General features: G+C 35.3%; 1 protein-coding gene across 4 annotated transcripts in view; it reads right to left on the bottom strand.

Annotated features, from left to right (window-relative positions):
- SNTG2 (syntrophin gamma 2) overlaps window positions 1-15,524 on the bottom strand; it is a 285,480-nt gene that overhangs the window by 50,594 nt on the left and 219,362 nt on the right. For all 4 annotated transcript variants that reach the window (XM_068678487.1, XM_068678488.1, XM_068678485.1 and 1 more), the window contains one exon: window positions 3,251-3,367. In XM_068678487.1, coding sequence (XP_068534588.1) covers window positions 3,251-3,367 — 117 coding nt within the window. The remainder of the gene's footprint in view (window positions 1-3,250; window positions 3,368-15,524) is intronic.

The following is a 15,524-nucleotide window of genomic DNA, read 5'->3' as shown; positions in this document are numbered from 1 at the left end:
AATCCAGATACAATCTGTAAATTAAATCTGCAGATTTCTTAAATACTGTTAGATGAGCCACTTCAGGGGTGCATGAAGACCTTTCTCTAGTGAGCAACATTGTTGACATTTACTTTTATTCTGAAGATTCTACATTTTTAGAAACAGCATCTAAGATACTGTTGAAACAGAGTAAAAATAGACTACTTTACATAGATTCTTTCATGTTATAAAATCAACATTTGCTCTACATTTTTCTTGGTTCTTGTGCATGGTTAACCATATCTTTTCATTCTTATGAAAGTTAGCAGCTGTATTTACATTCATGATCTTTTACACACAAAGAAAAAGAATAAAAATTGCACTAGATCTTTTTATAAGTAGTTGTAAAGTTGCAAATAAGGTAATTACAATTAAAGATAACTATGACGTGTACGACATCTACTTTGTGTGGTTTAGTACGCAAATAGCAATACCACCATAGGAACATCTCAAAATAAAACATAGTGGAAAAATCTTATCTACTATGTTAATGTTAAAACATTTTTATTTTTGTGGTAGAACAATCCAGTATTTAAAAAAATAAGTCAGTAGAAGTAACAATAAGATCAGCACCATTAAAAATGTCTGAAAATAGTAAAGCAGCTCACTGCATGGCTTTGTTGACAACCGATGTTTCCAGCTACAAAGCTGGGACATGACATGTCACCAGCGTCTGGGCTCTGGGAACTCGCCCTGGGGTTTGGCAGGGCAGGGTCTCTCAAGACAGGGTATATGACACCTGTAGTGGATTGACCCCGCTCAACAGCTAAGCGTTCATCTAACTGCTCACTCACTTACCCCCACCTCCAGCAGGAGAAGGGGGAGAATAGAGCAAAACCAAGAAAGCTCACAGATTAAGACAAAGGCAGTTCAATAATTGGTGGAAAGAGAGACAAAACAAGTGCAAAAGAAAAACACACACACACAAAAAACAACAACAATACAATCATACACCACACACACCACACCTGCCCAAGTAGACCGATGCTCAGTGTCCAAGCAACTTATTCTTTTAAAGACAGTATCTGTTTTTTAATTGCTGAGTTATATAGTATGGAGTATCTCTTCTGTCCAATTTGGGTCAGCTGTCCCAGCTGTGTCCCCTTCCAAACTCTTGCCCACCTCCATCCTACATGCTGAGGACGCAATGTGAGAAACAGAGGAAGCCTTGATGGTATACAAGTACCGCTCATCAACAGCCAAAACATGCGTGTGTTATCAGCTCTAATTTAGCCACAGATACAGAACACTGCACTGTAGGGGGAAGTCCCTTCCAACCACACCAAGGCAGAAGCCAGGCAGCTGAGGACACTGTAGAAGCCTCAGGTCACTGGGCACCTCCCTGGGGATGGGGCAGAGGCCAGGCCAAGATGGCAGAGGTCAGGCCTATGGGTGGAACTGGCCTGGTGAGGCCATCACTGGACACGGCAGGGCTGTGGGGAGCTGGAGACTGGCCCTGCTGCAGCCTCATTGTCTGACAGCCCTAGGTGTTGACATGGAGTCCTGGCTGTCATGGACAGTCAGGGCTGGAGGTGCCCTCAGGGCCCTGATAATCAACTTCGAAGTGTAGCCTTAGATTCAGCTTTGAATTCCCAACTTGTGTGGCTGCTGGAAACTTCTAATTTCCTGTTTTGCCCCGATACAATAAATCAGTGGCATGATTAAATAACAAGGCCAATGGTCTACAGATTTTTTATTATTAATAGGCTCTGTCATTAATATTTTACACTCACTAGTGTATCTGATTACTGATGTGACATAACACAATGACTAAAGGGTCACCTTTGTGCATTTTTCTGAAAAGCCATTGTTTCTACAAAAATTTTGCACAGAAACAAAATAGAATGTAGTAGATACTGATAAATAACATGGTAAGATACTATTAAACATTCATCCTCATTTGTCTGTTCTTTTGTAAAGTGCTGAACATGATAAATGAAGCAGTTTATCCCCAATTAGTATCATGTAGATGGATAGTTTTAATTATATCGATAATGTTTCTTCAAAAACAAGACTAAAAGCAATAACAAAAAATTATAAAGGAAAAGCATTTATGTGGTGTGTTATTTATTTGTTTAATATTTTTGGTTTGTTTTTGCATTTTAATTGGATTGCAGTAATTGAATCAAAATTTAGTTTATTGACTTAACATACAGAGTAATATTTTTTTTGCAGGGGAAAAAAAACACAAAACCTTTTCCCAGATGTGCTAAATTACTATTACTTGGCCACTTAAAAATAATGTTTGAAGTTAATAGGAATCCCTGGTTTTAGAATTACAATCTAGAGAAAGATAAAATGTTGCCTATTGGATTGTCCTAAGGTTCATAAATATGGTTTGAAGTTTGTACTTCAGTAAGGTAAAGTAGATGGCATACATGTAAAGGATGAGATTTTTTTGGATCAGCTGAAGAAATTGGGAGATTGACCACCTTCTGAGTAATAATGTTACAGAGCTGTTTAACTGAAATTGCATTCCAATTCCACATATTGTTCTTTTTGATTAGCTAAAAAAGCAAAGGCTTTCTGGAGAGAAGAAGGATAAAAAAATACAATGTGATAAGTATGGGTACTTTTTTAAGAGTTTAGAATTCTGCAACTCATTTCTGTTCCATTCTTGTAAATTAATTTTCTTAAGGTGATTTTTTTTCTTTTGTTTTTTTCCAGAAATATTAGGTAAGTCACCTGTTGTGAAATATAATTCTCTTTACTAACTATATAATAAGAAACTATCAAAGCAAGATTCTGTCATTTGTTCAAACTGTACACTTAGCATTGGATTCTCTCTAACAGTTCAATCCCTTGTTTGTACACAAAATCCACATCTACTATTAGTATGGATGGTGCATTTCATGATGCGTCTTGTCTTTAAGAAGAAGGAGTTACTAGCATCTCCAAAAACGTCTTTGAATTTGTAAGATAAAAAAATTTGGCTGTAAATAACCAGTGAAAAATATGAACTTAAAAACTTTAAAAAGTAAAAACAGTATATTCCCTATAAGGAATTCTTTTAGCTAACCAGATATGGTATGATTTTCAGAGGACATTGAAAGATGTTAAATATCTAAAGCTTAGTGAAATTCAGTGGCACTTATGGCTCTAACTGCTTTTGAAATCTCAGCTGACAACTTCTCTTAGTAAGGAAAAATAAACCCAGACATAACAAACAGGTTTCCATATACAATGGAACTATAACAAAAATATTTTTTTTTTAATTTTTTTTTTTTACCGGTGGAGTACTGAAAACGTAGAAGGATGAACCCTTCAATGCCAGAAACTTGAATTTGTAGAGCTGAGATGAATCAGTTCCTTCAAGTCTCTCATGTACCCATCCCATATGTATGACCTGCAAAAGAAAATAATTTAAAATGAAAGCTCTATTTTTCAGTGGGTCAAAAATATATCTGAATAGATTAAGTCTTTCCACAAGGAAGAGTGGTCATCTTAGATTAGGATGCATCATCTTCTTCATGTTTGCTTTCCCACCACTACCTTACTCTTGAAGCCTTTAATCATGCTGGTGTGTAAAAGTCCTTCGAAGTACCTTTACAGTACAGGTTGCCTGAATCTTGCTCCGATCCCAGTCAGCAAAAGTTTTGCATACATTTGCATACACTGTGTGTCTATCTCAGTCACAGAGAATAGGTGGAATTGAATATGTAAAAATTAAGTAATTATTATAAAAGCAGATGTACCAAGACAGTGAATCTAGCAAAGTTAGAAGGTTCCATTAGTAATCACCATTTGAGAAATCATTGCTTGCGTCACAGCAGACTCTCACTTGAGCCATCAGAAAACCTAAATATTATATGACATAAATATTATAGCCAGCAGTTTATATGCAACATGATCCTACCCTTCCTATTGCACAGTGAAAACTTGGAAATACTAAACAAACCTTCAGTTGCTTACACCTCTAAAGAAATACATCTGAGTAAGTCACTAGATTTACCTGAAATCAAATAGCTTTCTGTATGCTCATGTTTGCCATTGTTAAGAAATTGTCTTTGTCACACTAATTGTCTTACAGAATTTATATACTTTTTTTAGGTATATTTTATCTCATGACCACGATTTATGTTCTGGTAGAATTAAATACCAACATCATTTGTTACAGAACTCTGCTCCAACAGTATTACAATACTTTAAAAATATATTTGAGACAAATTAATTTTAAGATAATATAAAATTAAGCAGAGTCCATGCTTCCTTTCTGAGGTATCTGCAAATTTGTAAAGGAATAATCCTTGTGTGGTAGTAGGATATCACAGAAGTAGTTTCCCACCAAAAATAACCTAAATGTATTAAAAATGTTTTCATATTTTAAAGTTTTTAAAAAGAGCATATTGCCCTTGAAACAAGAATTGGACTCTAGAATGCTCCACCAATCTGAATATAAAGCTATTGCATTCTCATTTTCATTTAAGGCTACACTTATGAAAAATACTGAATTACATAGGGATTGAAATGTCATAACACTTGCGAGTATTTTGAGCCCACAGAGTTCTGCTGGAAGTCAGTAAAAACATAGACTGAAGAAAGCATTCGTTACATTGTATGAAAACTTTAGCATTTGTGCTATTGATAGATTTTGGGAAAAACAAGCAAACAAACAAAAACCACACACACACACAAATAGAAAAACTAAAAAAAAAAACCACAGAAATACTTTTCTACTGAAACCTTAGTATGTTTATGTGTCTTTGCTACTACTACAGAGCACAAAGGTGGAAAAAATGGATAAGGATAAGCTAATAGTACGTTCATACTCTTGTGTCATGAGGATTTCACACATTGTTCTCTGTTTTTTTATTATATGAGGCTTATGTCTCTTACTAATCTATTTGTTTAGAAATAATTATATAGATTAATATGTTGAGCCAGACACTGCTTCTGCTATACTCTTCTACCGAGGTCCAGAATTATCATTCTAAAGAGTAAATAGCACAATAAATACAGTAGCCCTTTCAATTCTCAATTTGCTGTTTTATAAATCCAGTATGCCTCACCAAAACTTTGCATCTATACTAGTCAGCAACGGTTTAGAAGCAAAATGTTCAGACACTTCATAATTCTAACAAAATATACCATAGTATTGCTGATAATCTACTACTATCATATATTGCTTTTATCAGCATGGTAGTATAATACCAAATAACTCAGAAAACAACCATGTCCAAAACACAGGACCTAAACATTATTCTCCTTTACATTCATGAAGTCATGTTTGCTGACTTGCAAATGTACAGAATTAACTAACTTGTAACAGTATTACTTTTTTTTCTAAAAAAATAAATTACTGATTAAATTGATAAGCAAAGGATTTATCTCACTATTATGTTTTTCATTACCATCATTGCCATCACCACCATCACCACTTATTCTTAAAGCAGCATTCACGAAAGACTTTTGGAATTGCCCACAATGTCAGATAGCAAAACTGTCAGAGATAGTCTTCAGCTTGTCCAAGCCATTCATCAAACATCATATATTAAAACAAACATGACACATCCCAAGAAACGTAACTATATATCTTGTTGCAAATCAAAGATGTTTACTTAGTACATTAAAACAAGTTCTTATCTGAAACTCAGGGCAGGATGATATCAGAGGACTGCAATTCCATAGAAGTGTGTTTTCACTTCCAAATAAACTTGATTTTCTTTTGCTGACAGTAGTTGACAAAAAACACAGGTTGGCCAGTAAGCATTGGTTTTAAGTACCAACAGTAGCGCAGAAGACAACAATAACCTTCTTTTGGCGAACATTTTCCATTTAGAGAAAGGGTATTGAATTTCTCTAACTTGAAATAAAATGAGATTTCTTTGCAATGAAAATGTGCCTTATGCCAACCTTTTCCATCTGTAAAATGGTCTTTACTTGTTTTATAGAATGTGTGTGAGACTGTCGCTGTTGTATTCTTACCTATGATTGCAAGATGCAGTAGGAGTAGCAAATATTACAGCCCTGATTTAGTGCGGCATTTATCTTTTAGATTATTCTCTTGAGAATGTACTGAGCTACAAACACAGACCATATTTTCTGATTAGCTGCAGAGATACTTTTTGGCACGTGTTCAAAGTTTTTTTGGCTGAGATGGAACTGATTATTTATTTTTATTGTAGTCACATCATACTGTGACCAGCCTACCTGTGGTAGACCAGAATCAGCTTTAAATTTGATTCTCCACACTGCAAACAGATTTTTATAACTATTAGCATCTATGAACTCAATAGTAAGCTGGTAAGCTGTTCTACAGAATCTTTCAGAATCTTTTTCAACCTTAGACCAAAGAAAAAGAATGATTAAAAACCACATTCATTGGATTAGCTTTTGGGGGAATGTGAACCCCATTTTGAGAGAATGGTACTTCTTGAGGGAATGGTACATTCAGTGGTTCGTTGAATTATTGCAACATTGTAACATTTCTCATTTATTTTCTTATTCATTTATTTTTTTATGGAAAAAAAATACATGGATATGGAATAACTTCACCTATTCGTTGTACTTTATTAAAGTCAACACAAAAAACAAACATCTTAACATCTTAAGTCACTTTTCAAATACATTGCTCTGAATATTAGTCTGCTTGACTGAAACAACCAACAAAAACTCCAGTTCCAGGAATCAAGAACTCTAATACAAAAAAAGCCTGAATAACGTATCATAAAAGCAAAGAGAGTCTTAGAACTATTAAAAACATGAGAAGAGCCTTTTTGTTTCAAAATTTGATTATAATTGCCAAGAAATATCAGCCACTAATCAACAGTTCTTCAGTTTACATTTTCTTTAAAACCTTTACTTAACTGCACCTCGTCAAAATAGTTTGTGGAAGTGAAAAACAATTATATGCCTCGCAGCAAAAATAAGGATGAAATGGCCTGATGATTTTTGTCTTACAAAAGAAAATAAAAAATTATGCACAAAAACTAGATGGTATGTTATAATTCAGTGTAATTTGAAAACAAAACCAAAACTAATACAAACGAAAAACAACACCAGAAAAAAAACCTCTGCAGTCTTTTAAATCACAAGATTATAGTTTATATATTACCACCATAAAATACTTACCTAAGTGTTAAAGGTATTAGTAGACAAAATGTCTACTATTCATGATCTTTCTAAAAAAACACTGAAAAAATGAATGCCTATATCAACTTTGTCCATTTTTTTAACACAGATGTGAAAAAATTCAACAAATAAAACATTTGTAGATCAATTCTGAAGTCAGAGAAGAGTATCCCTGAAGAATATTAACTGAAGTCTCAGTACATATATATATATTTAGGAAGAGAATTATAGTACAGCTAGAAGGCATAAAAGCTTTTTTTTTGTTTGCTTGCTTGTTTTAGAGTTTTTGTGTATTTAGGAGAAAACCAGGGCTTGAGTTGATTTATATGCAGATCGCTGCACCAGATATGGAAGATTGAATGAGATACTCTCTAGGGGAAGAAAGTCAGTCAAGCTAGGTAGCAGAAGAATGATTACTATTGAAAGATCTGTAGTGAGCTCAGTGGATTTAGAACTGTATTACTGTTATTTGGGATAAGAGGAAGGCAAACTAGAAATTAAGCACTAATGACTATGAAAAAGAAGAAAAGCAAACGTAAACCAAAAAGATAAAGGAAAAGATGCTCAAGAAGGAGAAATAAACTAATTTGTTAAGACAGGAAGAAAATATAAAATTAAAAGAGAAAGGACACTATATAGATGTAGAAAGTGAGAAACATAAATGCAAGAATATTTGAAAGCAAAAAAAAACATAAAGAAAAAAGAGTTCCAAATGTATACTTGTCTTCAAAAACATAAAACACTGAAGAAGTGAAGAAGGAAAATAAGATTTCCTTCTTCAGAAGGTTTGCTTAAATTTTGCATATATGCATACATATTATGTATATACATATACATATACAATATACATATTATGTATAAGTGCATCTTTTTTATGGATGCAAAAAAAATCTAATATATTTTTTACTTTCGCTCCCCATGTCTTTCTTACTGACAGGTTTATTTCATGGTTATTTTGACCATATGAGTGGACAAAGAATAATTATTCAGTTCAAAAAAAGTTTGTATGGAACAAAAGCAACCAAATGCTGGTACCCAGTATCAAGCTATTTGTGTTTCTTTGGTATGTAAGTGAGATTATAATTGAGTCTCAGTATGTGGGTGGGATAAAAATTGTTCTGTTACTTGGATTGAAACCTGCCATTTTATTTCTTACTGAGTAATAACGCATAACACTACAAACTGTCCCATTCTCAGCACCGCTTTCACCACTCTATTCCCAAACTGCATAACCAATCTGAAACTACCATTTGAAACTGCATGGAAAATTACCCATACATCATCAATGTATTATTAAGTTTCTAGTGTGTTCTAACATACTTTGCAAAAGTTCCTGTAGGAACAAAATGAGCAATGGCACTCATTATGAAGAGATAAAACAAGTCAGTAACAAAATGTAATCCAATCATTGCAGATAAATGAAAGTTCTTATTTGCACTTATTGTTTTCCTACAGCAATAAAGCATCTTGATGCTGCAATGACTAGAAATTTAACATGTGTTACATTTAATAAAGCAATTGGTATGTTTTGTGTATAGTACTTTTAGTTAAATGGTTAAGAAAAGTAAATGAAGCATAACACTCAAGAGGGAAATGAAGAAAATCAAGTAGATCTCTGATGTATGAAAAGTCAGAACAGATGGGTACACTCATGTAATTAAAGTGGGATATGAATCTACAACAGATGCCAGCTTGGTCTGCAAGTCAAGAACAAGTGTACCATGAAGCATCGTGGAACAATACAAAATTAAGAAAGCAAAGAGAAGCACATCTTGAGGTAACATAAGTAGATGCTTTTGGTCTTTCCAAAAACAAGTGGGTAGACTTGTCAAGTGGGTAGACTTGTTTTAAAATTTTACATATTGGGAATAAAAAAAATCTTACAGGTTTTCTCTATCACCTTTTGTATTTGTGTGCCTTTCACATATACAATGATCCCCCCCCTCCAAAAAAGGAATGCTAGAAGTTTTGATTAATGGTTACAGAATGTTTGCTATTCAAAACATAATGTTATAGAGATGAAACCACAGAGGAACTTAGAAATGATGACACTCAGTGTTTTACATGCTTCAGCTTCAAAGCAGACTTTCTAAGTTCCAGCTAGGCACAGCTTGAACACCACAAATAGCAACATGTCTGTACTAAGCCAAAGGAAACTATGAAGACTGATATGTATGTGAATTCATGCAGCTTCCCAGGAGTTAGCTGCTGATGCAAAATATGGATTCAGAGTACTTTGTTTAGTGAAAATTGTTTTGCCTCTTTGCTTGGTTTAACAAGCAGCCGACATTGTTCTCTTTGATGATATGATGATATCTAAGAGCCTTTCTGGAAAGAAGTTCCACACCGAGTCATATGCTGATAGAGGCCTCTGGAGGTCATCTAGTCCAACACCATGCTTAAAGCCAATGTAAGCCAGTTTGCTCAGAGATCTGTCCAAATGACTTTTAAGTATCAACATAAACAACATATAACAGATGACATAACACAATTAACATGATAGCAGGTGGGTTTTTTTGTTTGTTTGTTTTGAATATCAAAGATGAAGATTCCATAGTCTCTCTGAGCAACCTGACCTGGTGTTTGATAAGATTAACAAGTTTCAGTACTTGAACACATTTGCATCTTCTCTTCCTGGGAAACCATATTTGTGTCTAAGTTAGTGAGCTGGATAGGAAGATGGTCAAGTTCCCTCACTGAATCTGGAGATCATGAAAAATGGCTATCACCAAACAAGACTCATATTCTGTAAATGTTTTAAATCTAGTTGTAAATCCTTTTGCTTTTGTTTTGAAACAGTTCAATGTTTCTCATATCAAAGCCATGTTGTTTTGCCTTGACTTCTTAGCCTCTTCATTTGTGTTTTTTCTCCTATCTTTTCATGCTAGTTCTTGCAGTTACTGTTTTTCTCTGTAATTTTCAAGGAAATCATTCCACAGCTTATGTCGTGCAAGAATGTAGAATTAATGAGAATTAATTGCACCTGAATCTGAATTTAATTTTGCCTAATTAGATTTAATTCTTTATCCATGCTATACATTTGTTCCTTTTCTCTCTCCAAAAGCAATATTCATATCACAACAGTTGGTCTGTTGTGATATGTCTTATTTAACTATTGTGATTCTTATTCTCCTATACTAGCAGATGCACAGTTCTGTTATGATTCTCATATTATACTAAATCAGTAGAACTATTTGTTCAGCAGAAACTGTCCAAACTAACTAAAAATTGAAAGCTCAGGTCCTTCATATTTGTTTGGTTGTTTTACATGCCTACTCTATATTTTAGTGATACTACAACAACATTAAAGTATACCTAAAAAGCTATTATCTTCCTCACCAAATACTCAATTTGTTTCTTCTGCCATTTTGGAAAAAAATAAAAAAAGAAAAATCTTTCAAACTACATCTGTTGCAAAGGAGTCCTCAGAGAAGAAAATTCAGTCTGAAAATGAGTTTCAGCTTCCTTCTTCATGTGATCCCCCAAACAATCACATCACAGTTCTGCTTAAAATTGTGTTAAAATAATTTTAGTTGGAGAATCATCCTGAAGGAGAAGGATTGGTCTCATAGTGTAGCGAAATAGCATTTCTATAATATTGAGTGGAAAAGAAACGTGTTCTAAAAGCTGTTAAGAGCATACTCTAAATTATTTCTAACAATCCACAAGGCAGAAATATAGAGTGAAAAGGAGAATAAAGAACAATTGTTATATTCAGTTTTTAGATGTATTCTAACATCTAAAGAAGACATCTTAAGCAGAGAACATGATTTTTCACTGAAGACAGAATTACATTGTTCCATGCACTGCCAGATACACTGTAAATCCAGCTGAATGCTAGAAGATGCAGTCAACATATTAGGGTAAGGGACACTACTTAAATACACTCCTCTGTATATGTTAACTTAAATAGGAGTAAGTTTCTTTCATCTGACCCATTCTAGAGTTTCTAGAATCCAATGTTTACAAGTCTTACAACTTTGAAGAGAAATCTAAGATAAACTATTTAATTAACATACAAAAATGGAATATATACGTAGCGTGGACACTGAGAAATGTGTTTTAGAGAACAGTATGTTCAGAAACACAACCATGGTGTTCAGAATTGGTATTCAATATTAAGGCTTGTTTTTTTCCAGAAAGTTTGGCAAATCTCTTGATTTTTTTTTTTTTTATCTGCATCCTCCTCCTCTCTAAAATCAGTATAGTAGTAATAATTATTTACCTCACAGAGGCACTACATATTAGCTAACTGACTATAGATTGAAAAGTTCAAGTGCTTTGAAGTAGTGCTTAGAACAAGTTGTATTTTCAGTGAAAGAGCAGAGGTCCAAGAAAAATCTCTGAAGCAGATCAAGAGAATTTCATTAGGAATTGCGTAACTGACCTCCCATACAAATAAATTTAGAACAATTACCAGGGAAATAACCTTTACATTGTTACTTCATGCTTGAAGAAATTTAATCCTGTTCCTTTTCTATTGGTGTAAATTGTAAAGCTATCGTTTGCAAGAATTGAATTTCTCCATATTAACAAATAGGAGAAAAAAAATGGCATATAATGTAATTTTTTTAATTTATTTTTTTAATAAAAAAGGAAATTTGATCTTACAGGAGTATGTGCACAGCTTCTTTTAATCTGCAGCATGAAGCCAAGAGAAGATGTTCATGGTATACCCAGAGCAGCAGTTCTGCTATAAGGAACCAACCCTCCATATCTGAAAAGTCCCTTATTTTAGAATTAGGATTCATACAATCATCAAAAACAGAGAGGAAAAGAGTCTTCTGAGAAATTTAGTAAATTATGTCTCTGCAATGCAGGTCTAATGATATCTATTTTGTTTCTAACAGATACTTCCTTATTGGTCTAAGGATCTCAAGTAAAAGTGCCCTCAAAATTTCTCCCAGAATCTCCCATAAATTTATTAGCTTAACAAGTAATGAGGAAATCTATTCCTCATGTCTAACATGAATCACCATTGCCGTGTAAGAGTTTTTACCCTGGCCTGACATTAAACTGATGAAGTAATGTGAGAAACTGCTGGACATTGTGTACAGTGCAAAGCAAGAAGTGGTTGGCCAGCTCAAGCCCAAGGGTAAACTAATTAAATAATGGTGTAAACTAGCAGGTGAAATATATGGACAGGAAATACAGGAACTCAATTTGAGAGAAGAATGTCAAAAGACAGTGAAAATAAGGGGGCTGGTTTACTGGTTGGTGCTAGTATCACAGCCTAAAGCTGAAATACTCAAATAAGCATGTAAAAATCATAAAAAAGGAGAAGCAGAAATATTATAATTTGGCTGGGTTACTTTTCTTGGGAGGAGGGGTAATAGGCAAACAACAAAAAAAAAGAAAAAAAAGAGGCAGATAATCTATGTGGTTGGGGCTTCTGCAGGGTCTGACTGACAAGCCCTGTACTTGATTACAACAGGCTGATGTAAAAATAAACCATAATAATAAATCTGTTGACTTGTTGACCATATATCTGACTGGCTTCTGCAGTCGGGAATCACTGAAGTGTCCCCTCCACCCTACCTGCAAATGCTAGCAATGCAATGGAAGATAGACCAAAGCTCACTAACGGAATTTTTTTCTCCATATAGTTTTCAAGTATTTTCCAGTAAACACCTTTCCAGTTGTTCCTGTGGCCTCTGACATACATTTGCTGATTATACTTGCTTACATGCTGTACTTTAATTGACTTCCTCCCTGTTTTTCAGACTCATTTTTCAATATGTCAAGATCATTCTTATGTCTAGTGCTATTCTTTAAAGCCTCATGTCTGCAAAATTAATAGGCTTACTTTTGTTAATACACCATAAAGAAAATATTCAAGAGAATATCCAGGACAGGTCTTTTAAGGACTTCTAGTCAATACATCATTCAGTTTTGAAAGTGAACCATTTACACCTATTATTGGATTATCTAACAAAGTTTGTATAACCAAATCTTGATAACACTTATTTAAAATATTGTTGTGTCAAGAAATGTCATAAGCCTTACTGAAATCAAGATATGTTGCAGCAAACACCTGTCACCCATGTCACCCATCCACACGAGGAAATTAGATTGGTTGTCACTATTTATTCTTGACAAATCCTTCAGGGCAGTCACTCATCTGTTATCTCAGATGCATACAAATATTTTGCTTATTTACTTCAAATTTCTTTCTAGTGATTGATGTTAAATTGACTAGTCTATAATTCTATTGCTTTTCTTTCTTTTCCATTAACAGCCATGATGCTTGACCCTTGCTAGTCTGGTATGTCACCCTACAAACATACTTTTTTCAAGTATGTTAACCACAAAAGGAGGTCAAAGGAAAACATTGGACTCAGACTGGATGAAAACATTGGACTCAGACTGGATGGTCACCTTACAAGTAAGGAAGGGGAAATGGAGGAGGCATTTAATGCCTTTTTTTTTTTCCCCTCAATATTTAACAGTAATGACAGATCTTGGGCTGCCCAGACCTCAGAGTTGGAGGATCATGACTAGGGGAGCAGTAACTTTCCATCTGTGGTCACTGAAGTTGTAAGGGATCATTTGTATCAGTGTAACATTCACATCCATGGTGTCTGGCAGGATTCACCTCAGAGTGCTGATGGAATTGGTGATAGTTATAGCTGGACCCCTCTCAAGCATTTACCAAAGGTTGTAAAGTCCAGTGAGGTCCCTGCTGACTAGAAGCTAGCCAGTGTTATACCCATCTACAAAAAGGGCATGAGAAAAGATCCAGGACACTGCTGACCTGTTAGTTTAACTTCAGTCCCTTGGAAAGTTATGGAGAAGATTGTCCTGGGGCATATTGAAAGACATTTAAATAACAAAACAATTATCAAGCATAGTCAATGTGGGTTCATTAGGGGGAAGTCCTACTTTAGTAATTTGATCTTCTATAAGGTCAATATATCTGCTTGGGGGATGAAGGGAAGGTGGCAGATGTAATCTTTCTAGATTTCAGTAAGGCCTTTGATACTATGCCTCACAGAATCCTTCTGGAAAAATTATCCTGCTGTGAGATAAACAGGTTCGTGCTACCGTAGGTGATGAACTGGCTCTAGAGTAGGGCCCAAAGTACAGTAGTGAATGGGGCTACATTTGGCTAGCAGTAGGTCACTAGCGGTGTTCCCCAGGACTCAGTTCTAGGGCTGGTCCTGTTCAACATTTTTATGACTAATCTGGATGCAGGATTGGAATGCATCCTCAGCAAGTCTGCAGATGACATTGGACTGGGAAGTGCTCTCGACTCTGGCAGGATGAGGAGACTTGGAGAGGGATCTGGACTGAAGCATTCAGAGATCTAAAACAGCGTGAAGTTCAACAAAGCAAAATGCCAGGTTCTGCACCTGTGATGGAGTAATGCTGGACACGGGCACAGACTGGGAGACAAGTGGCTGGAGAGCAGCTCAGCAGAAAGGGATCTGGGGGTTCTGGTTGACAGCAAGTTGAACATGAGCCAGCAGTGGGCCCTGGCAGCCAAGGCAGTAAACTACATTTTGGTGTGCATTAAACACAGCATAACAAGCCAGTCTAAAGAGGTGATTCTTCCACTGTATTTATTGTTGGTGTGGCCTCACCTTGAGTATTGTGTGCAGTTCTGGTTTCTACAATATAAAAAAGATGCTAAGGTCCTTGAAAGCATCCAGAGGAGGGCAACCAAGCTGGTAAATGGCTGGAAGGCATGTCCTGCGAGGAGAAGCTGAGGACACTTTGGTCGTCCAGTCTAGAGAAAAGAAGTCTGAGAGGTGACCTCATTGCTCTCTGAGGAGGGGAAGTGAAGTGGAGAGGGAAGCACCCCTCTCTTCTTCCTGGTAACCAATGACAGAACGTGCTGGAACGGCACAAAGCTGTGCCAGCAGAGGTTCAGACTGGACATAAAGAAAAATTTCCTTACTGTAAGGGTGGTGCAACATTGGACCAGGCTTCCTAGCAATGTGGTTGATGTCCCAGGCCTGCAGTGTTCAATAGGCTTTTGAACAATGCCCTCGCTATATGCTTTAACTTTTGATTAGCTCTGAAGAGGTCAGGACTAGATGATCTTTGAAGGTCCCTTCCAACTGAACTATTCTATTCTAAATTTCTTGAAATTTCTTGATTGTAGCTCTGAGATTACTTTGACCAGTCTTTCAAATACCACCAGACACAAATACCACCAAAACTTTCTTCCATATTATAATCTGAGATTTTACCATTTTTGCTATTACTAATTGCAAGAAAAACCTGTTGCAGTTGACCTTTTTTACTGAAGGCTGACTTCTGATATGCTGAGTAGAAGACAAACAATTTTCTTTGTCTTCTTCCAATTAATGCACTTAGAGGGTAATTTTTGTTACCTATTTATCCCTTGCTGGTGCATCTTAATCTGTCCTAGCCTTCCAGATAGTCATATGCTATGCTTTTATAATCATTATTTCCAGATTTCATCT

This window comes from Anas acuta, chromosome 3, assembly GCF_963932015.1.
Source record: "Anas acuta chromosome 3, bAnaAcu1.1, whole genome shotgun sequence".
NCBI lineage: Eukaryota > Metazoa > Chordata > Aves > Anseriformes > Anatidae > Anas > Anas acuta.
The sequence above is the reverse complement of the archived record's forward strand: the minus strand, read 5'-3'. Positions and strand labels throughout refer to the sequence as shown.